This window comes from Mirounga leonina, unplaced genomic scaffold, assembly GCF_011800145.1.
Source record: "Mirounga leonina isolate KUSES-001 unplaced genomic scaffold, KU_Mleo_1.0 Mir_93, whole genome shotgun sequence".
NCBI lineage: Eukaryota > Metazoa > Chordata > Mammalia > Carnivora > Phocidae > Mirounga > Mirounga leonina.
In genome coordinates, this window is record NW_023270854.1 from 49146342 (window position 1) to 49169186 (window position 22845).

Here is a 22845-nt window from a genome sequence, read left to right on the forward strand (position 1 = left end):
TAAACCACAGAGTCTTGACTGGTTTAGATTGATTGATAGCACAGGGTACACTTTTAGAAAGCAGTAAATAAAAAGATAAAATGATACTATATCCTTGTGTTTTATTATATGTATTTTAGAAATCACTTATAAGATTTAAAATAATAATTCACATATATAAGTTAAAGAAGGGAGAGAGAGAAGACCAGAATAGTCAGGAAAGACTTCTTTAAAGGAGTGGATGAGATACTACCATTATTTAAAGGTTGGGTAAGACCTCAAAGGTTAATAGTTTGAGAGTCAGAAGCCAGAGTTGGTAAAGGGAACATTATCAGTGATGATGATAATAAAAGAGTGATTAATGAGAGAAGATAGGTAAGTGAAGGACAAAAAAGGACTTGATACAACCAGAGAAAAGACATACTGAGTAGTCATGGGAAACTTGGGGACCAAAGTATTCATAAAATTACCTCTCTCCCTTTGCCCCCTACACACCCCCTGTTCTCTCTCTCTCTCAAATGAATAAATAAGTCTGTCTAAATAAATAAATAGTGAGATGTAAGATCCCAATTACTTTTCTCATTCATAGGTTAAGAATCTATCCCTTCAACTGGAGCAGGAATCAAACAAGCGACTGTTGTTACAGAATGAATTGAAGACTCAAGCATTTGAAGCAGACAATTTAAAAGGTTTAGAAAAGCACATGAAACAGGAAATAAATACTTTATTGGAAGCAAAGAGATTATTAGAATTTGAATTAGCTCAGCTTACAAAGTAAGTCTCAAAAATAACATTTTTCTTTCTTTTTTGTGTTCTGCATTTGCTTATGTTTGATATTTTATGTGTGTGGAAATAATGTATTTGGAGTTAGTGAAAGGAAGACTTTAGAAAAATTCATTTAGAAGTGAAAGAATTTACAAAGGTTTGCAAGGGAGCCTTAGTAAATAAAAAGTAGAGATCTTTAAGAGGAGAAAAAAGGAGATTATCAAGGCTACTTACTGACTTTACCATTAAACTGAGAGCTACAGTTTTGTCATATGATTTTCATACCCACAAGTCATGTTTCTTCACACTAGAATTACAAAAATCAGGGATAAGATTCAGTACGTTACGGGAAATGTTCAGTGTTTCTTTATTTTAGAAACTAGAGTTAGACATGATGACCCTGTATTTGTCTTGTTTCTTTGGTTCATCTCAGAATGCAAAGTACCTTTTTTCTTCTACTCTGAGATGTGATGTGTTCGCTTACTTGAAGTAGAGACAAAGCAAGGTGTTGTTTGTACTTTCAGAATTGGTATAAAGACATGCTTCAGAAATTTAATGTCAAAGATGAGTGTATCTTATGCCAAGTCATGTGTTTTTATTTCCTCTAGATTTATGTTACAATATCTTCATTTGCCACCTTCATTTACAGCATAGTGATTCTTGAATAAAATTATTGGTTTTTGTTTTGTTGGATTTATATTGGCAAAATTCTTTTCCCCCTTTTAGAGCCATCATTTTCACGTAATGTGTTTCATAGTTTTCTTCTCCCTAAATAACTTTCACTTAGCATTCAGTGAACATCTGTTATGTTCTTTTATCAACCATATGCCTTGGTAGATGCTGAAAATACAAAGCTATTACTATCTAATATGAAAATCTAGCAGATGCAGACAGAATTGTTTATCCTTGAGCATGTATGTTTGTGGGTTGCATTGTCAGATAACAGATAACTGTCTTATCTGTTTCTATGTGAATTGTGTTCCTGTGTGTATTGCATATATATGTAGATGTGTCTGTGTTCCTCCTCCTTTGTCAGTTATTGTTCTTGCCTCCTTTCTTGTTTCTTACCTGGTTTTTCATTTCCAGCCCCACCCCCAAGCTTTATTGGCCATCATGTATAGTATTATATGTATATATAATGTATAGCATGTATAATATTCTTAATATTTATTAAATATTTTCATGTCCCCTCTTTTTATTTGCTTACTTTACTACATAAGATATTTAAAATGTATCCCTAAAGGACACCTGGGTGACTCAGTCGACTAAACTGCCTTCGCTCGGGTCATGATCTCAGGGTTCTGGGATCGAGTCCCTCATTGGGCTCCTTGCTCAGTGAGGAGTCTGCTTCTCTCTCTGCCTGCAGCTCCCCCTGCTTGTGCCCTCTCTCTCAAATAAATAAAATCTCTAAAAAATAAAATAAAATAAAAATAAAATGTATTTTAAGAATGCTTTTCTCTATTAACACTTACCAAAAAAGTATCATTTTTATTTTTGCAACTTGGATTAATCCACAATTAATATTCTCCTGAAAGTCACGTTAGAAAACAGTTCCCTCTGCTTTGCACAGTATCATTTTATAAGGAGTAAAATGGAACCAAACAGCATGACCTGATCAAATATAATAAAGTAATACTGTGTAATGAAGTATGATTTTTAAAAACAAAGGTCATTTTAGTAAACCTTTTTGTTTTTAGCAATTGTAATAAATAAAGAATAATATAAAGCCTAGTGTAAATAGCATTCATTTACGGTTTTCTCTTTTACCTGAAGACAGTATAGAGGAAATGAAGGACAGATGCGGGAGCTCCAAGATCAGCTTGAAGCTGAGCAGTATTTCTCGGTAAGAATCATTTTTAACACTTGGCTTAAAACAAAGTATTAAGATTTTTAATGTGAACTGTGACTTTTTTCCAAATGACCGTGAAGTAGTTTTCTCCCCCTTTATATATCCCCATCTCTACATTTCATTTCTGAATCTGAGTTCATGATCTGTGTACGTTATAAAGAAATGACCATTTCTGTGAAATATTTCTAGAACTGCCATCAAACTAAAGCTATATATAAGACTTCGTTAAGGGTTTTGTTTGCCTGGTAGCAAGCTTGGGTGCTTGGAGTGTCAGTATTTTCATGCATGGTTCATGTATGCACGTTACATTTGTAGGTGTAACTGCATACAGTTATAGATATAGTTAATGCTCAAAAGCTTTGGTCTTGTTTTAGCTCTCCGTATGCACTTCATGCATCTATTTTGCTTTTTTCTCCATAGAAGTCATTCTAACTCTTACTGGCTGCAGGGCAGGTTATTTTCACTACTACTTTAACATTTATAGCCAGTGCTTTGAGATGTTACTGAAGCCTCTGCATTTTTTGTTTCTTTTGGTTGCCAAGTTTATACTCCACCATTTCAACTTAACATTTACCTAGCTTCTCCATTACTGTGAACACTAGCAGCCGCTTTTCTTACAAGTCTTAGTGCACTTAAATGAGAGAGTTTGAGTTGTGCTGGTGAACATGCCCTAGAAATCAAGTGAACAATATTGGAAATAATGATTTCCTAAATAAAGAATCTGAACACTAGTAGAGCTCTACAGAACTTTCATGTGTTCAGAGCTTTATGCTGTACTCTGCTCATCTCCTAATAAACATGGTGACTTGGTATTTTTTGCCTATTTTTTTCTTGGCTTGTTAGACTATCAGTGATTTTAATTTTTAAAAAAATCAGTATTGTTAAAAAATCTTTCCCTGGGTAGAGATTAACCTTAACTGTTCAAAGTGTTATAGTACTGACTTCTACAGAGTGGTCTATAATATCATGCACACTTTCTTGTCCATATACTTTCACAGAGTAATCATCTAGTACCTCTTTTATTTACATGCCCATTGAAATATTTGTATTTTTCCCCTAGAGAAGTGCTATTTCTTAGAGGGATAAGTAAGTTTACAGTATAAAAGTAATTCTTCACAGCTATTTGCTGGTTCTTACTATTTTTTTCTCCCTTATCTTTTATATGAAAAAGGATAGTTTACAAAAAAGACTGCAGAACTAGAAGTTTATTCTGTAATCACAGCATCTTAACACAATATGGATCTAATGCTTACTCATAGCATATTTTACTCAGCAAAATATTTTTTAGGTGTATCATGTCATTTGTATCAGCAGTTCATTCCTTTTTATTGTTCAGTATGAATACTCCACAATTTTTAAAATTCATCTGTTGATGAACCTCTGATTGTTTACAATTTGGGATAATGCTGCAATGAAAATTCATATATAAGATTTTGTGTGGATATATGCTTGCATTTGTCTTGGGTAAATACTTGGGAGGAGAATTGTTGGGTTGTATGTTGTTTAACTTTATAAGCAGCTACCAGACTTTTTAAACTCCTCATAAACACTTATTTCTTCTAATCACTTATTTTGCAGACACTTTATAAAACCCAGGTAAAGGAACTTAAGGAAGAAATTGAAGAAAAAAACAGAGAATATTTAAAGAAAATACAAGAGCTACAAAGTGAGAAGTATGTCCATCCATTTTTCTTTACAACAAGACTCACTATTACAACATAGCATTCTTTTAAGTTTAAAAATAGAGAGTAGATGTGCCATTATTCTGATGGGAATGGTATAGCAAATCTTATTAGGCTAATTCAGAACAAATCAAACTAAATTTAGATTAATTTTTCTCTTTATGGTGAAAATGTCATACAGTAACGCTATGGCAATTATATAGAGATTCACTAAACTGTGATAGTAAATTGTTTTCAGGGGTCTCCCAATCTTTAAACATCTATTTGTATATAAATATTTCATACTGTACTTGCAAGTCATTATTTTATGCTAGGTAAAGTTATTTAGGGTCTCCCTCTTAGTATTATTAGGCAGGTTAAGTTCCATTGCATGTCTGCTTAGGGTCTTAGAAGAAGACCTAAAGCTATTTAAGTGTAACAACTTCTTATAGCTAGGTGGAACAGACGTTAGAACTAGTTTTCTGACATTTTTATGTTCTCTTTCCATATAGAAATTTAAAAAATTTAACCATTTTATTGCTGAAACAAAGAAATACATTAAATATTTTATCATGCTTAGTTTTATGAATTATATGACAAATATCATTAGAATTACCACCCATGAAAGAGACAGACTTTTGCTATCCACTTTAGAAGCCCACTGTATTCCCCCTCCGGATTATGCCTTCTTCCCTCCCCACCACTGAATAATCACTATCCTGACACTTACTTGTTGACGGAACTGGATCATTTTTCTTGTATAGTTTTCCTCAGTTGTACTGATTTTATTGATCCATTTCCACAGTTAGTTGGACATTTTTGTCCTGTGTTTCCTGCAAATCTGTAGTTAAATCTAGAACTGTGCTATCCAGTATGGTAGCCCCTGGTCTTATGTAGCCATTTAAATTTGAACTTTAATTTATTTAATTTATTTAAGTGAAGTTTAAAATTTAGTTTTTAAACTAAATTTTAAATTTTAGGTGCTCAACAGTCATATTTGGCTAGTGTTTACCATATTTGACAGCACAGGTATACAGAACATTTCTATCCTCCTAGAAAGCTTTATTGGACATACCTAATTGAGAGTCTTAGTCATATTCAAATCTGATTTTTATTTTATTTATTTATTTATTTTTTTAAAGATTTTATTTATTTATTTGAGAGACAGAGAATGAGAGACAGAGAGCATGAGAAGGAGGAAGGTCAGAGGGAGAAGCAGACTCCCTGCTGAGCAGGGAGCCCGATGCGGGACTCGATCCAGGGACTCCAGGATCATGACCTGAGCCAAAGGCAGTCGCTTAACCAACTGAGCCACCCAGGCGCCCTCAAATCTGATTTTAGAGGGGTGAAGACTACCTCATACATAACCTTGTACTGTCTGGTTACTTCTTTGTGTTGTTAGCAACCATGGACACTCAGTGCTTGGATCTTTAATATATTTAGTGGAGTCTAAGGTAGGAGCAAAGGTACATTTCCTGGTTAGTCTCTGTGAGAGTGATGGACTCCTGTTGTAGTCTATTGCCTATCATTTGTATGGTGTCTGCAGTGTAATATGCAATCCCATGTTGTGTGCATTCACTGTGAAAAGGGCACCCAATCCTCTACATACTATTGTTCTATAGGGTTGATATGTTTGCCCTTGTTTGATCTGTTTAAAAGAAACATATCACCACTAGTGTGCTAAGTACTGTGCTTCATGCCAGTGATATAATTATTAGTAAGTTATGGTTCTTACCCTCAAGTACTTCAGAATATAGTCAGGAGACAAATATAATTAAGGTATGTGTCTATGACAAAGTGCTAGGGATTGACAAGATGGTGTCTTAGAAAGCTTCATTCTTTAGAGTGAAGAATGGATTGGACGCAAAACTGGTGGATACAGGAAGTTGAATTATGTAGCCATTGGGAAATCTAAATGTAAAGTTATAGTGGAAGTTGACAGTAAAAGGAGAGGCGAGTACACAGGAAAAATAGGAAGTAGAAGCAATTGGACTTGTAGATTTGGGAGTGTGGGGATAAAAGTTGGGGGAAATTTCAGGTGGGTTCTCAAGTTGCTGACCAGGGCAGTTGGGTTGATGGTAGCACTGGTCCCTGAGTTAAGGAATGCCAAGTTTGTGAAATGAGGGGAGACAAGATTTTTTCCATTTCAGACCTATTGAGTTTGCGGTGCCTATGGGTTGTCCAAAGAGAAATGGTTCTGAAATTGCTTCAGAGCTCAGAGAAAAGATAAGGACTTGAAGCTGATTTGACAGGCATTATATACTGAAACAGAGATAGATGAGATTTGTAAAGGTGATTGTGTATATCAGAGTTTATAAACTCATGAACCTATAGTACCATACATGTAACTGATTTGAAGCTAGTTGGGTGTGTTCATTGTGTGAGTTGTGAGTATTATATAACAAACTGAAGAATTCATCTCAGTTCTAACCACTTGCTGCCACATGGTAACACTGATCCAGTATTTTAAGGTCTGGTTTTTCAAGAGAAGCCAGAAATCTGAATTTTTATGTAAAATGTTGGCCCAAATTTATTTTAATTGTATGTCTGGAGGGAGATGGAGATGGACTCATTTGACCCTCTTAGGTAACAAATTGTAACCCCTAGTGTAGGATGAGAAGACATAAAGGCTGACGATAGACTACTAGTGCCTATACTTCTAAAGAAAGGGCAGAGGAAGGGAAAATAAGTCACCAGTGATATAAGGAGAAACGTAGAGTAAGATCACAAAAGCTAGGGGAATAGAATACTTCAGAGAAGACAAGTGATTTAAAGTGCCAAATACTCAAAAAGGTCAAGTAAAAAATAAATTGTCCGTTATATTTAAGGTTGTTAGTTATCTTGTTGAGAACAGTTCCTAAATGGTAATGAGAATGGATACTAAAGTGGATTGAGACGTGAATGGTAAGGGTAGAAGTGGAGACCGAGTGTAGACAGTAGCCACATTTACCTCCTTACAGTTCAATAAACTGGTCAGTTACTCTTCTGCCTCAGGGCTTCTGGACTTGCTCTCCCCTCTTCCTGGAACATTTTCCTCTGAGTATCCACATGGCGTGCTCCTTCACCCTCTTCAGGTCTAGGTCTAAATGTCATCTCAGAGGGGCCTTCCCTGAATATCCTTCTTAAAATTGTGCAAACATCCCCCACCCCATTACCTTGCTGCCCAGTTTAGTACTTCCTTAACCTGTTTTACTTTTCTCTGTGGCACTTATCCCTTCCCAATATATTATAGAACTTGCTGACTTATTTTACTTACTGTTTCTCTTTCTACTAGAACTTAAGCTCAGTGAAGGAAGGAATTTTTAAGTGTTTTGTCCTTAACTCTGTTTCAGTACTATATGGATAGCTCCTGGAATTGTACCTAGAACACAGTAGATGGTCAGTAAATACTCGTTAAATTAAAAAATTCAAGAAATGTGGTTGTTGAGGCGAGGAGATAGAGCAGTAGCTGGAGGAGAAGTTGAAAGAGAGCCATTTTTAAAGATAGCAGAAATTTGAGCATATTTTAATGAGACATGGGAAGGAAATCAGAGTGGGAAGAGTTGCACATCTATTCATTGATTGAAACAAAAATTTCTGAGCACTTTCTATGGGCTGGAGACTTCTGGGCATTTTGAATACAGCAGTGAACAAGAACAAAGCTCCTGCTTATAATCTTATATCCTAGAAGAAAAAGGAGTGGTTCATAAATTGATTTCATTAAGGAGAGAGGAGAATAAAGGTGATGGATTGGCTTTAGGCATCAGTAAAGACAGATCTTTAATTTATGGAGAGTTGTGAAGGAAGTCTGGATGGTTATAGTTGCATAGTTTTACCCTGAACCATCTCATTGTTCTTGCTTTCTCTTGCACAGTTGCATAGCCAGGGATAGAACTATAATTGGGGACAAATAGGTTTTCTGGCATTTTAATATATAACTTAGATACATTTATCTGATTTTGATAAAAGCAGTAAGCCCAGGTAAGAATATGTTATCAGTCTCAAGCCTTTGTGATATAATAGCTCAGAACTACCCCTAGGATCATAGACTTAACATTGGCAGTACTTCCTATCTTTTCCTGATGTACTAACTTCCCTACAATTTGAGACAGCTATTTTGTATCTTCTCCTTTCTCCTCAGATCTTCAGCAGCCTCTCCTCATCCTCACACTCAACGGATGGCCTTGCTTCCTAGAAGTACTCTGTCCCACCCTCACAGCTACTAACCTATCTGCCTCTGTACCTATAAACCCTGCCTTCCTTCCCACTGATGTAAATGAACAAAATGTTCTTTTAACCGCCTCGATCCCATCCCTTTCTGCCTACTTAAGAATATGACTCCAGGAATCCTCACCTTTCCTGTGTCCATTTTTTTCCTTTGTATAGTCATTCTTACTGTTATGTAAACATACAGGTAAACATTTTTATAAAAAATAACCATCTTTTAAGTGCATTTTACTTCCAGCTACTGTCCTATTTTTCTGCTTCCATTTGTAGCAAACTTCTTTGAAAGGTGACATACCATTTGTATTCAGGTCCTCTTCTCCCTTTCTTTCTCTAGCTCATTCCAGACTTTTCCACTCATCACACTACCAAAATAACCCTTCTCAAGGTTACTGATGAGTTCCTAATATTTAAATACAATAGTCAGTTCTCAGTCCTTACCTCATTTAACAATAGCAGGTGACATCGTTGATTACTCTCTCTTGACAAAATTTCTTCATTTGGCTTCTGTGACACCAAATGGTATTTTTTCTTACTGAACTAGCTACTCTTAACCTCCTTTGCTCCTTTGTCCCTTCCCCTCTTTGAGACCTTTAAAATTTGGAGGGCCCAAGGGATCATTCTTTCCTTGTTCTCATCTAGCCTCATGGCTTTAAATAGCATCAGTGTACAAGCACATTCTCCCCTGAATTCCAGACTTGTATGTCCAGCCGTCTGCTTGATTCCACTTGAGTGTTTAATAAACATCTCATTTTTAACATGTCCAGAAAAAATTCCTGATTCCCTTACCTTGCCAACCTTTCCCTCCCTGTTTTCCCCATTTCAGTATTAGCAGTTCTCTTGTTTCCAGTTGTTTAAATAAAAAACCTTGAAATTATCCTAGACTTCTTTTTTTCCTTATACTGTCTATGCAGTCCATTAATAAATCTTCCTAGCTGTAATTTAAAAGTATATCCAGAATCTGATCAGTTCTCACAACTTGTACCATTTCCCAGCCTGATCCATACTGCCACCATCTCCAATTTTGGTCCTTTCATTAGTCTCCTAGTTGATATCCTTGCTTCTGCCATTGTCCCCCAACAGTCTGATCTTAATACTGCAGCCAGAATGATCTTTTTAAAACAGAATACTCAGAGTAAAAGCCAAAGTTCCCTATACTGTCTTAGAAAGCCTTACAAGGTCTGTTCTTTCTCCCCACTTCTCTTAATACATTTCTCACAACTTTCCTTCATCTCTCAGTTCACTGACATTAGCTTCTTTCAGACAAACTTAGGGCATTTGTTATTAGATGTTTCTTTGACCTTATCATTGTATTTTCAGATACCTGCATAGCTCACTCCCTTACTTCTGTCCTATCTCTTCTCACATGTCTTAGCAGAGAGGCCTCCTTGATCACCCTGTGTAAAATATCACATTCACAGCCTCTTCTACCTTTTTTATTTTATTGTGTTCTCTGTGGCATGCTATATATTACTTGTTCATTTTTTTTTAATTGCCTGTTTCACCCCACTAATATGTGCTTCCTCAGGGCAGGGACTCTGTTACTACTGTATGTCTTAATTCACTTAACAGATAGTAACCACTTAGGTAAATGTTTGTTGGACAAATGAATGAGTTTGTGGGTTTTGTTTTTTGTTTTTTGTTTTTTTGTAGTTAGTATATGTTTCCCTCCTTAGGTTTGAGACAGAAAATTTCATTTGTATTATTCCCTTAGTAAAAAATAGATGGAAGTCATTCACTCATTCACTTAGCAAACATTTATTGAGCACCTACTGTATATAGGGGAGATACAGTTATGACTCAGATAGCTTATTGAACAGAAGTTCTTTAGGAAGAGCAAGCAAATTGGAATGATCTGGTCCTGGTCTGAATGTCAGTTCCAAAAAGCTTTAAAGTATAATTCCCAAGGAACATTTCAAGAATAGTTTATAGTGGTTACAAATCTATTTATAAGTCGTCATAATCTCATTACATTTCAGAACTGAAAGGGACCTCAAAAATCATTTAGTTTAAGTCTCTCATTCTACAGATTTGATTTCATTGAGCCCCAGGAAATGTAAGAGATTTTCCCAGTGTCCTTACCCAATTAGTGAAGAACAGGGATAAGGGTTAAGGTCTGGCCTCCTGGTTTAAAAGCCTATTACTTTTCCTCTGTCCCATGCTACCTTCCGTTGTAATACAGAACAACTTCCTTTTCAAAAGTAGACTGCTGGGGCGCCTGGGTGGCTCAGTTGGTTAAGCGACTGCCTTCGGCTCAGGTCATGATCCTGGAGTCCCGGGATCGAGTCCCACGTCGGGCTCCCTGCTCGGCAGGGAGTCTGCTTCTCCCTCTGACCCTCCCACCCTCATGCTCTCTCTCTCTCTCATTCTCTCTCTCTCTCTCTCTCTCAAATAAATAAATAAAATCTTTAAAAAAAAAAAAAAGGTAGACTGCTTGCCATTGCTTTACCACGTTTTCTTAGTTAAGCATAACAGCAGGTACAGGATTAAAGAGTTCTTTACTTTTATAGTTTATCAAAGTGTTAGAGGTGCAATTTATTACTTTTATAGAATTTTTGCTTTGGATTCAAATGGATTTTATTTTAAGCAACAAAATGCTTCTTATTGTTTAAATATAGTTGTCTTCATTTCTCTTATAAATCTATTGCAGGGAAACTCTTGCTACTCAGTTGGATCTAGCAGAAACAAAAGCTGAGTCTGAGCAGTTGGCTCGAGGGCTGCTGGAAGAACAGTATTTTGAATTAACCCAAGAAAGCAAGAAAGCTGCTTCCAGAAATAGACAAGAGATTACAGATAAAGATCATATTGTTAGTCGGGTAAGTGCGATTGTCAGGTAAGTTTTATGACTGAAATTTATCTAAATCAAAATAGGTCACATCTTAAAAGTGTTAGGGTGAGTATGTGTGCATGTGTATTTACTTTGACTTTACTTATACACAGTGGTCAGTCTATACTTACGTATAAAATAGTTTATATAATCCAAAACCATTGTTAATGACTGAAATTCTTATTCAGTGTAGTATGTTTTTTCTCTTTCTGGCTATAGATCTTAACTTATTTTATGTGAAGAAACGCTTGGGTTAAATTCATTTGTTGTATTTTCTTAATACATTGCAACTGACTTTGTGGCCAGAATTCTATAAAACTCAGACTATTTTGGGATGAGAAATTCTTTATGGATATCTACAAATTAATTTTAGAAAACCAGTACTATGATTACCTATTCCTGAAATACTATTGTCTATATAGATCATGGGGATTGAAAGGAGAGTTAGATTTTTCTTTTGAAGTTACCATCCAGTGCTCTGGTGTAAGTAGTCTTGGGTTTGAATCTTAGCTGTGCCACTAAGATGTTACATGGTCTTGGCAATTTATGTTACTTCCTTAAACCTCGGATTCTTCATCTATAAAATAGAAGTAATACCAGGGTGCCGGGCTGGCTCAATCAGTACAGCATGCGACTCTTGATCTTGGGGTTGTGAGTTTGAGTCCCACATTGGGGGTAGAGTTTACTTTTAAAAAAAAAAAGGAAAGAAAGAATACCTATTCCACAAGATTCTTACGACGGTTAAATGAAATATATTTTAATATAAGTGTATCCACATATGTTAAACCAGAAACCAGGCATTTTTATTATAAAGCAGTGTCTGACTTGTCCACATCTATGGAGAATGCAAAGTTGTTTTTTTTTTTTTTTAAGGTTACTGTTTTAAATACAAGACTAGCAAAGTGAATGTAACTTAAACCTTTGTGTGTTTTGTTAAGCTTGAAGAAACAAACAGCATGTTAACCAAAGATATTGAATTATTAAGAAAAGAAAATGAAGAGCTAACTGATAAAATGAGGAGGGCAGAGGAAGGTATGTAAGGTTATTTGTTTTTTTCTTTTTTAATCATAATGTTTAATCAAGTTCAGAGGTAAATCTTGAGATATTTATATTGTGTGTTTTTAAAATATTTGTTTTCATATGTTAAATAACTTCTGTAGCCTTAAGAATTATCTTTGTAGAACTTAAATGTGAGGTGATGGATGTGTTCATTAACTCGATGGGAGAATCCTTTCGTAATGAATACATGTATCAAATCATCATGTTGTACAGCTTAAGTATCTTACAAATTTATTTGTCAATTATACCTCAGTAAAGCTGAACAAAAAGAATGGTCTTAATGAAGCTACTAAAAATTATGTAGTGTATACTAATTTGAATAATTAAGAACATGTTAATTTGGAACGCAATTTAATGTCATATAATAACACTTTATATAATTTATTAACAGAATATAAATTGAAGAAGGAGGAGGAGATCAGTAATCTTAAGGCTGCCTTTGAAAAGAATATCAATACAGAAAGAACCCTTAAAACGCAGGTATACATACTCTCTCAGCCTTTTCCATGTTTGTATTTGAATATCATATATTCAGAAGTTAATATTTGTTTTCTGAGTACTTTTTCTTAAAACTTAGGTTATAATGTTCAAACTTTTCATTGGAACAAATGATGTTATATTCTTTCTTCATTAAATATAAAAGACTTTCAGGAAATTGGATTTCAATTGAGTTAAGAAAGAAGATGTGGTATAGATAGATAGATATGGAATCGTACTCAGCCATAAAAAAAAGAATGAAATCTTACCATTTGCGACCACAGGGATAGAACTGTAATGTATTATGCTAAGCGAAATAAGTCAGTCAGAGAAAGACAAATACCATATGATTTCACTGATATGTGGAATTTAAGATATGAAACAGATGAACATAGGGGAAAGAAAAAAAAAGAGAGGGACACAAACCATAAGAGAGACTCCTAACTATAGAGAACAAACTTAGAGTTGCTGGAGAGGAGGTGGGAGGGTGGGCTAAATGGGTGACAGGCATTAAGGAGGACACTTGTTGTGATGAGCACTGGGTGTTATATGTAAGTGATGAATCACTAAATTCTACTCCTGAAATTAATATTACACTATATGTTAACTAACTAGAATTTAAATAAAATCTTGAAACCAAAAAAAGGAAAAAGAAAGTAGATTGTCTAATCATTTGACTAGTAAGAACATATTTTAGATTGTCCAGAAGACCTGTATTTGATAATAGGAGAACTTAATGAAGAGAAAACACTTGACTAAAGCCAAAAGAGAAGAACTGGGAATAAATAAGAAACTATAGGGGTGGCTCTATCATTTTGCTGTGTATTTAATAATGTAGCTAGATCAGATTTTTACACTAAAACTTGATGTCTTATCATTTTACTAAGTTAGTTTAAATTCTTCATAAGGTATTGTGTACCTCAGTTGATTTTTTTGGTAAAATAAATATTTTTTACCTTTTTTGTTTGTTTTGTTTATTCGCCAAAGAAAGAGAGAGCATGCATAAGCAGGGGGAGTGGCAGGCAGGGGGAAAAACAGGCTCGCTGCTGAGCAAGGAGCCTGACACCAGACTCAATCTTAGGACCCTGGAATCATGACCTGAGCCGAAGGCAGACACTTAACAGACTGAGCCACCCAGGCGTCCCAATATTTTTTACTTTTTTTTTTTTTTTAATTTATTTATTAGAGAGAGAATGAGAGAGAGCACATGAGAGGGGGGAGGGTCAGAGGGAGAAGCAGACTCCCTGCCGAGCAGGGAGCCAATGCAGGACTCGATCCAGGGACTCCAGGATCATGACCTGAGCCGAAGGCAGTCGCTTAACCAACTGAGCCACCCAGGCGCCCCTATTTTTTACTTTTTTATTTAAATGATTATAATAACTTCTTTACCACTTAACTACTCTCCTTTTCAGCAGTTTTTCATGTTGCAACCAGATTAATCTTTCAAAAATACACTTAATATCTGTTGAAAATCCTTCAGTGGAAGTTCTACTTACCTTTATATTCAGAGACCATGAAGAAAAAGATTGATGTTTATTACACAAAAATTCAAGTTTCTGGAGTCCAAAACAACTTAAGTTGGAAGAAAAAAACTAAGTAGAATATTTATAGCAAATATAGATAAATATAAAGAGTACCTACAAATTTTAAAAAGGCAATTTAATATGGAAAAAAAAAGTAAGGGGCATTTGAGAGAAAAAGAAACAGTAAAGAATTTTAAAAAGCTCAACCATAACAATAAATAATTAAAGTAATTAGAGAAATTTAAGTAATAGAAATTAAAGTAATAGATAACTTTTTGACAAATGGGCACATTTAAATGAGATACAGTACTCGTATTTGGCAAGAACATGGGTAAAGTTTGTATAGTTTTTGAGGGAGTAATCTATGAGAATAATTAACAAACTAACACATTTTAATGTGCATATTCTTTGACCTAGTAACTGCACATTTAGAAATTTATCCTATATAAAAAAAACTCCATAAGTTCTCAAAAGAAATACATACAAATGTAATTACTGCAACAACAGTATTTTTAATGGTTTTGAAAAGTAAATTTAACCCAACCACCTACCAGCCTAGTATTAACAAATCATAATACATCTGTGCAATGCAAAGGAGTCATTAAAAATAAATGAAATAGTTGATACATCTCTAGGAATGCATCCATTTCTTCCAGATTGTCTAATTTGCTGGCATATAGTTGCTCATAATATGTTCTTATAATTGTTTGTATTTCTTTGGTATTGGTTGTGATCTCTCTTCTTTGATTCATGATTTTATTTATTTGGGTCATTTCTCTTTTCTTTTTGATAAGTCTGGCCAGGGATTTATCAATCTTCTTAATTCTTTCAAAGAACCAGCTCCTAGTTTCGTTGATCTGTTCTACTGTTCTTTTAGTTTCTATTTCATTGATTTCTGCTCTGATCTTTATTATTTCTCTTCTCCTGCTGGGTTTAGGCTTTATTTGCTGTTCTTTCTCCAGCTCCTTTAGGTGTAGGGTTAGGTTGTGTACTTGAGACCTTTCTTGTTTCTTGAGAAAGGCTTGTATTGCTATATACTTTCCTCTTAGGACTGCCTTTGCTGCATCCCAAAGATTTTGAACAGTTGTGTTTTCATTTTCATTTGTTTCCATGAATTTTTTTAATTCTTCTTTAATTTCCTGGTTGACCCATTCATTCTTTAGTAGGATGCTCTTTAGCCTCCATATATTTGAGTTCTTTCCGACTTTCCTCTTGTGATTGAGTTCTAGTTTCAAAGCATTGCGGTCTGAAAATAGGCAGGGAATGATCCCAGTCTTTTGGTACCGGTTGAGACCTGATTTGTGACCTAGGATGTGATCTATTCTGGAGAATGTTCCATGGGCACTAGAGAATGTGTATTCCGTTGCTTTGGGATGGAATGTTCTGAATATATCTGTGAAGTCCATTTGGTCCACTGTGTCATTTAAAGTCTTTATTTCCTTGTTGATCTTTTGCTTAGATGATCTGTCCATTTCAGTGAGGGGGGTGTTAAAATCCCCCACTATTACTATTTGTTGTTGATGTGTTTTTTTTTTTTTGCTTATGGCTTATATAATTGGCTGCTCCCATGTTAAGGGCATAGATACTTACAATTTTTAGATCTTCTTGTTGGATAGACCCTTTAAGTATGATAGAGTGTCCTTCCTCATCTCTTATTACAGTCTTTGATTTAAAATCTAATTTGTCTGGGGCGCCTGGGTCGCTCAGATGGTTAAGCGTCTGCCTTCAGCTCAGGTCATGATCCCAGGGTTCTGGGATCGAGTCCCGCATCGGGCTCCCTGCTAGGCGGGGAGCCTGCTTCTCCCTCTGCCTCTGCCTCTCTCTCTCTCTCTGACTCTCATGAATAAATAAATAAAAAAAAAACATCTAAAATCTAATTTGTCTGATATAAGGATTGCCACCCTAGCTTTCTTTTGGTGTCCATTAGCATGGTAAATGGTTTTCCACCCCCTTACTTTCAATCTGGGGATGTCTTTGGGTCTAAAATGAGTCTCTTGAAGACAGCATATCGATGGGTCTTGTTTTTTAATCCAGTCTGATAGCCTGTGTCTTTTGATAGGGGCATTTAGCCCATTTACATTCAGGGTAACTATTGAAAGATATGAATTTAGTGCCATTGTATTGCCTGTAAGGTGACTGTTATTGTATATTGTCTATGTTCCTTTTGGGTCTGTGTTACTTTTAGGCTCTCTCTCTGCTTAGAGGACCCCTTTCAATATTTCTTGTAGGGCTGGTTCCGTGTTTGCAAATTCCTTTGGTTTTTGTTTGTCCTGGAAGCTTTTTCTCTCTTCTTCTATTTTCAGTGACAGCCTAGCTGGATATAGTATTCTTGGCTGCATATTTTTCTCATTTAGTGCTCTGAATATATCCTGCCAGTCCTTTCTGGCCTGCCAGGTCTCTGTGGATAGGTCTGTTGCCAGTCTAATGTTTCTACCATTGTAGGTTACAGATCTCTTCTCCCGAGCTGCTTTCAGGACTTTCTCTTTGTCTCTGAGACTCGTAAGTTTTACTATTAGATGTTGGGATGTTGACCTATTTTTATTGATTTTGAGGGCGGTTCTCTGTGCCTCTTGGATTTTGATCCCTGTTTCCTTCCCCAAATTAGGGAAGTTCTCTGCTATAATTTGCTCCAATATACCTTCTGCCCCTCTCTCTCTTTCTTCTTCTTCTGGGATCCCAATTATTATAATATTGTTTTGTCTTACAGTATCACTTATCTCTCGAATTCTGCCCTCGTGATCCAGTAGTTGTTTATCTCTCTTTTTCTCAGCTTCTTTATTTTCCATCATTTGGCCTTCGATATCACTAATTCTCTCTTCTGCCTCATTTATCCTAGCAGTTAGAGCCTCCATTTTTTATTGCACCTCATTAATAGCCTTTTTGATTTCAACTTGGTTAGATTTTAGTTCTTTTATTTCTTCAGAAAGGGTTTCTCTAATATCTTCCATGCTTTTTTCAAGCCCAGCTAGTATCTTTAAAATCATCATTCTGAACTCTAGTTCTGACATCTTACTAATGTCCATATTGATTAGGTCCCTGGCAGTCGGTACTGCCTCTTGTTCTTTTTTTTCAAGTGATTTTTTCCATCTTGTCATTTTGTCCAGAGGAGAAGAGATGAATGAGAGAACAAAATGCTAACAGGGTAACAACATCCCCAGAAAATATACACTAAACAAATCAGAAGAGACCTGAAATTGGGGGAAAAGAAAGGGAAAGAAAGAAAAAAGAAAAAGATAAAAACAAACAAACAAAAAAACAGAATATGATCAAATATGATCAGGCTGGTGCATAGATCAGTGCCACACACTAGATTTTGGGCGTATTTTGGTCTGTTAGAAGAAAGTGCCTCCCAAAATTTTAAAGAAAAGCTTATATATGTATAAAAATAAGGGTTGATACGATGATGGAATATGACTGTAAAGATGGAAATTATAAAAGACTTTTTAAAAGGAATTGATAAGAAGTTGGTTGAAAAAAGAAAGAAGAGGATTTAAAAAAAAAAAAAGAATGTGATTAGGCAGGAGACTAGAACAAAGCCATACACTAGAGATTTAGGGTATATTTGGGTCTGTTAAAAGAAACTGTATTCCAAAATTTTAAAGCGAGAACAACTTACATATATATACCAAAAATAAGGTTAACTACTATGAAGGGATAGAATATGACTCCAGAAATGAAAAATAAAAAAGAATTTTTAAAAAAGGGATTGATAAGATGTTGGTTGAAAAAGGGAAAAAGAAAAATTAAAAAAAAAAGGAAAATAAAAAAATAAAATTAACTTTGAAAGATGTATCAACTACCAAAACTGAACCAGGATGAAATAGAAAACCTGAACAGACCTATAACCACTAAGGAAATTGAAGCAGTCATTAAAAATCTCCCAACAAACAAAAGCCCAGGGCCAGATGGCTTCCCAGGTGAATTCTACCAAACATTTAAAGAAGAATTAATACCTGTTCTTCTGAAACTGTTCCAAAAAATAGAAATGGAAGGAAAACTGCCAAACTCGTTTTATGAGGCCACCATTACCTTGATCCCAAAACCAGACAAAGACCCCATCAAAAAGGAGAATTACAGACCAATATCCTTGATGAACATGGATGCAAAAATTCTCACCAAAATACTAGCCAGTAGGGTCCAACAGTACATTAAAAGGATTATTCACCACGACCAAGTGGGATTTATCCCTGGACTGCAAGGTTGGTTCAACATCTGCAAATCAATCAATGTGATACAATACATTAATAGAAGAAAGAACAAGAAGCATATGATCCTCTCAGTAGATGCAGAAAAAGCATTTGACAAAGTATAGCATCCTTTCTTGATCAAAACTCTTCAGAGTGTAGGGATAGAGGGTACATACCTCAATATCATAAAAACCATCTATGAAAAACCCACAGTGAATATCATTCTCAATGGGGAAAACCTGAGAGCTTTCCCCCTAAGGTCAGGAACACAGCAGGGATGTCCACTATCACCACTGCTATTCAACATAGTACTGGGAGTCCTAGCCACAGCAATCAGACAACAAAAAGAAAAAAAAAGGCATCCAAATCGGCAAAGAAGAAAACTCTCACTGTTTGCAGATGATATGATAGTTTATGTGGAAAACCCAAAAGACTCCACCCCAAAACTGCTAGAACTCATACAGGAATTCAGTAAAGGGGCAGGATATAAAATCAATGCACAGAAATCAGTGACATTCCTATACACCAACAACAAGACAGAAGAAAGAGAAATTAAGGAGTTGATCCCATTTACAATTGCACCCAAAACCACAAGATTCCCAGGAATAAATCTAACCAAAGAGACAAAGAATCTGTACTCAGAAAACTATAAAATACTCATGAAAGAAATTGAGGAAGACACAAAGAAATGGAAAAATGTTCCATGCTCATGGATTGGAAGAACAAATATTGTGAAGATGTCAGTGCTACCTAGATCTAGCAATCTGCACATTCAGTGCAATCCCTATCAAAATACAATCCACTTTTTTCAAAGAAATGGGACAAATAATCCCTAAAATTTGTATGCAACCAGAGAAGACCCCGAATAGCCAGAGGAATGTTGAAAAAGAAAAGCAAAGCTGGCGGCATCACAATTCCAGACTTCAAGCTCTATTACAAAGCTGTCCTCATCAAAACAGTATGGTACTGGCACAAAAGCAGACACATACATCAATGGAACAGAATAGAGAGCCCAGAAATGGACCCTCAACTCTATGGTCAACTAATCCTTGACAAAGCAGGAAAGAATTTCCAATGGAAAAAAAGACAGTCTCTTCAACAAATGGTGTTGGGAAAATTGGACAGCCACATGCAGAAGAATGAAACCGGACCATTTCCTTACACCACAGACAAAAATAGACTCAAAATGGTTGGAAGACCTCAATGTGAGAGAGGAGTCCATCAACATCCTAAAGGAGAACATAGGCAGCAACCTCTGACCTCAGCCGCAGCAACTTCTTCCTAGAAACATCGCCAAAGGCAAGGGAAGCAAGGGCAAAAATGAACTATTGGGACTTCATCAAGATAAAAAGCTTTTGCACAGCAAAAGAAACAGTCAACAAAACCAAAAGATAACCAACAGAATGGGAGAAGATATTTGCAAATGACATATCAGATAAAGGGCTAGTATCCAAAATCTATAAAGAACTTATTAAACTCAACACCCAAAGAACAAAGAATCCAATCAAGAAATGGGCAGAAGACATGAACAGACATTTTTCCAAAGAAGACATCCAAATGGCCAACAGACACATGAAAAAGTGCTCAACATCACTTGGCATCAGGGAAATCCAAATCAAAACCTCAATGAGATACCACCTCACACCAGTCAGAATGGCTAAAATTAACAAGTCAGAAAACGACAGATGTTGACGGGAATGCAGAGAAAGGGGAACCCTCCTACACTGTTTGTGGGAACGCAAGCTGGTGCAGCCACTCTGGAAAACAGTATGGAGGTTCCTCAAAAAGTTGAAAATAGAGCTACCATACGATCCAGCAATTGCACTATTGGGTATTTACCCCAAAGATACAAATGTAGGGATCCGGAGGGTTACATGCACCCTGATGTTTATAGCAGCAATGTCCACAATAGCCAAACTATCAGAAGAGCCAAGATGTCCATCGACAGATGAACGGATAAAGAAGATGTGGTATATATATACAATGGAATATTATGCAGACATCAAAAGGAATGAAATCTTGCCATTTGCAACGACGTGGATGGAGCTGGAGGGTATTATGCTGAGCGAAATAAGTCAATCAGAGCAAGACATGTATCATATGACCTCACTGATATGAGGAATTCTTAATCTCAGGAAACAAACTGAGGGTTGCTGGAGTGGTGGGGGGTGAGAGGGATGGGTGGCTGGGTGATGGACATTGGGGAGGGTATGTGGTATGGTGAGCGCTGTGAATTGTGTAAGACTGTTGAAGCAAAGACCTGTACCTCTGAAACAAATAATACATTATATGTTAAAAAAAAAAAAAGATCGCAGGAAGGGAAGAATGAAGGGGGGAAATCGGAGGGGGAGACGACCCTTGAGAGACTATGAACTCTGAGAAACAAACTGGGGGTTCTAGGAGGGAGGGTAGTGGGGGGATGGGTTAGCCTGGTGATGGGTTTGAAGAGGGCACGTACTGCATGGAGCACTGGGTGTTATACGCAAACAATGAATCATGGAACACTACTCAAAAACTAATGATGTAATGTATGGTGATTAACATAACATAATAATAAAAAATAAATAAATAAATGAAGTAGGGGCACCTGGGTGGCTCAGTCGGTTAAGCGTCTGCCTTTGTCTCAGGTCATGATCCCAGGGTCCTGGGATCAAGTCCCACATCAGGCTCTGTGCTCAGTGGAGAGCCTGCCTCTCTCTCTCCCTCTTCAGCTACCTCTGCTTCTCTCTCTCTGTCAAATAAATTTTTTTTAAAAAAGTAAATAGATATATACATAATGACATGGGGAAATATTTCCCATGATATATGATATTATATCAAATTTAAAAAACAAGTCGCAGCATAGAATATACAGCATGATTCTGTTTTTAAATTTAAATATATTTTTTTGTTGTTTTTTTTAAGATTTTATTTATTTATTTCACAGTGAGAGACAGCGAGAGAGGGAACACAAGCAGGGGGAGTGGGAGAGGGAGAAACAGTCTTCCCACCGAGCAGGGAGCCCGATGTGGGGCTCGATCTCAGGACCCTGGGATCATGACCTGAGCCGAAGGCAGACGCTTAACGACTGAGCCACCCACGTGCCCCTAAATTTAAATATATTTGGAATCAGCTTATATACCTAGGGAAAAGTTTAGAAGGATATACACCGAGCAGATTGAAAGAAGAGATTTTAGCAGAGGTGCTCTTTGATGGGTGATACTACAAGGGCTTTTTTCACTTTCTTCATAATATATTTCTGTATTTGATTTTTCTTGTAATAAATATGTTAGATTTACTATAAGAAAAAAAACAAATACGCATTATGAGTTCAATGAAGTAAGTTTTTACTGCATTAAAAAATTTATGGGCTCCTCCTCCTAGATAGGATCACATCTTCATGGAAATGATAGTAGCTCAGGCTTTTTTCTATTTTAATGGAAAAAATCTTTGTTTTTTTTTAACATCGCAGAAAATACCATGACTTATGTTCTAGTTTATGTAGCTTAATTTCACATGCTTTTAACACTTCTGTCTCATTTTGAATATATTCTTTCCTCTGGCAAAAGGGGTTAGCCTCGCCTAACACATATGTTCCCTCTCACATTCGAAAGGGTTCGAAAGGGCCTCAGTATGGCCTAGTCCGGTACCCTGTCTGCTTGCTTTTCTACTTGTCCAAAGGAAAAGAATTGTGCCTTATTGCCTGTGTATTGTTTCATCTGACTGTAATGCCATTCTTGGCTGTCCATGACTCCCCTCTTTAATCCTGTTTCTTCTTTGCTTATCCAACTCCTGTTTGTCTTTTTAAGAAACACATGTGAACACACATGCAAGTACACCAGGAAGCTATCTCTGACCTCCCAAGTCTTAGTTAGCATCCTTTCTTGCCTCTTTTCTTTTTACTCACCACACTATACTATAATGCTTGCTTGTCTGGCTCCTCCATCAGACTAGGATGCCTTTGGGGCATAACTGTATATTCTATTTTTTTTTTAAAGATACATTTATTTATTTGAGAGAGAGAGCATGAGCGGGAGGGGCAGAGGGAGAGAGAATCCCGAGCAGACTCCACACTGAACACAGAGCCTCAACATGAGCTCTATCCCATGACCCTGAAATCACAACCTGAACCAAAACCAAGAGTCAGAGTCCCAACCAACTGTGCCATCCAGGCGCCCCTGTATATTCTATTTTTATATCTAGTGCCAAAGTGCCTACATACAATATAACAAGTGCTAAATAATTGTTGAATGATAAATGGATTTTTGCAGGCCTATTTGGTTCTTACATTTGAATGAGATAAAACAATAATAGTTACTCATGCTACTAGTTATCA

General features: G+C 36.2%; 1 protein-coding gene across 5 annotated transcripts in view; it reads left to right on the top strand.

Moving 5' to 3' along the window:
* The window catches only part of ROCK1 (Rho associated coiled-coil containing protein kinase 1), a 152550-nt gene that overhangs the window by 112665 nt on the left and 17040 nt on the right, over positions 1-22845 (top strand). For all 5 annotated transcript variants that reach the window (XM_034995979.1, XM_034995980.1, XM_034995981.1 and 2 more), the window contains 6 exons: positions 569-753; positions 2518-2587; positions 4172-4266; positions 11108-11273; positions 12223-12316; positions 12735-12823. In XM_034995979.1, coding sequence (XP_034851870.1) covers positions 569-753; positions 2518-2587; positions 4172-4266; positions 11108-11273; positions 12223-12316; positions 12735-12823 — 699 coding nt within the window. The remainder of the gene's footprint in view (positions 1-568; positions 754-2517; positions 2588-4171; positions 4267-11107; positions 11274-12222; positions 12317-12734; positions 12824-22845) is intronic.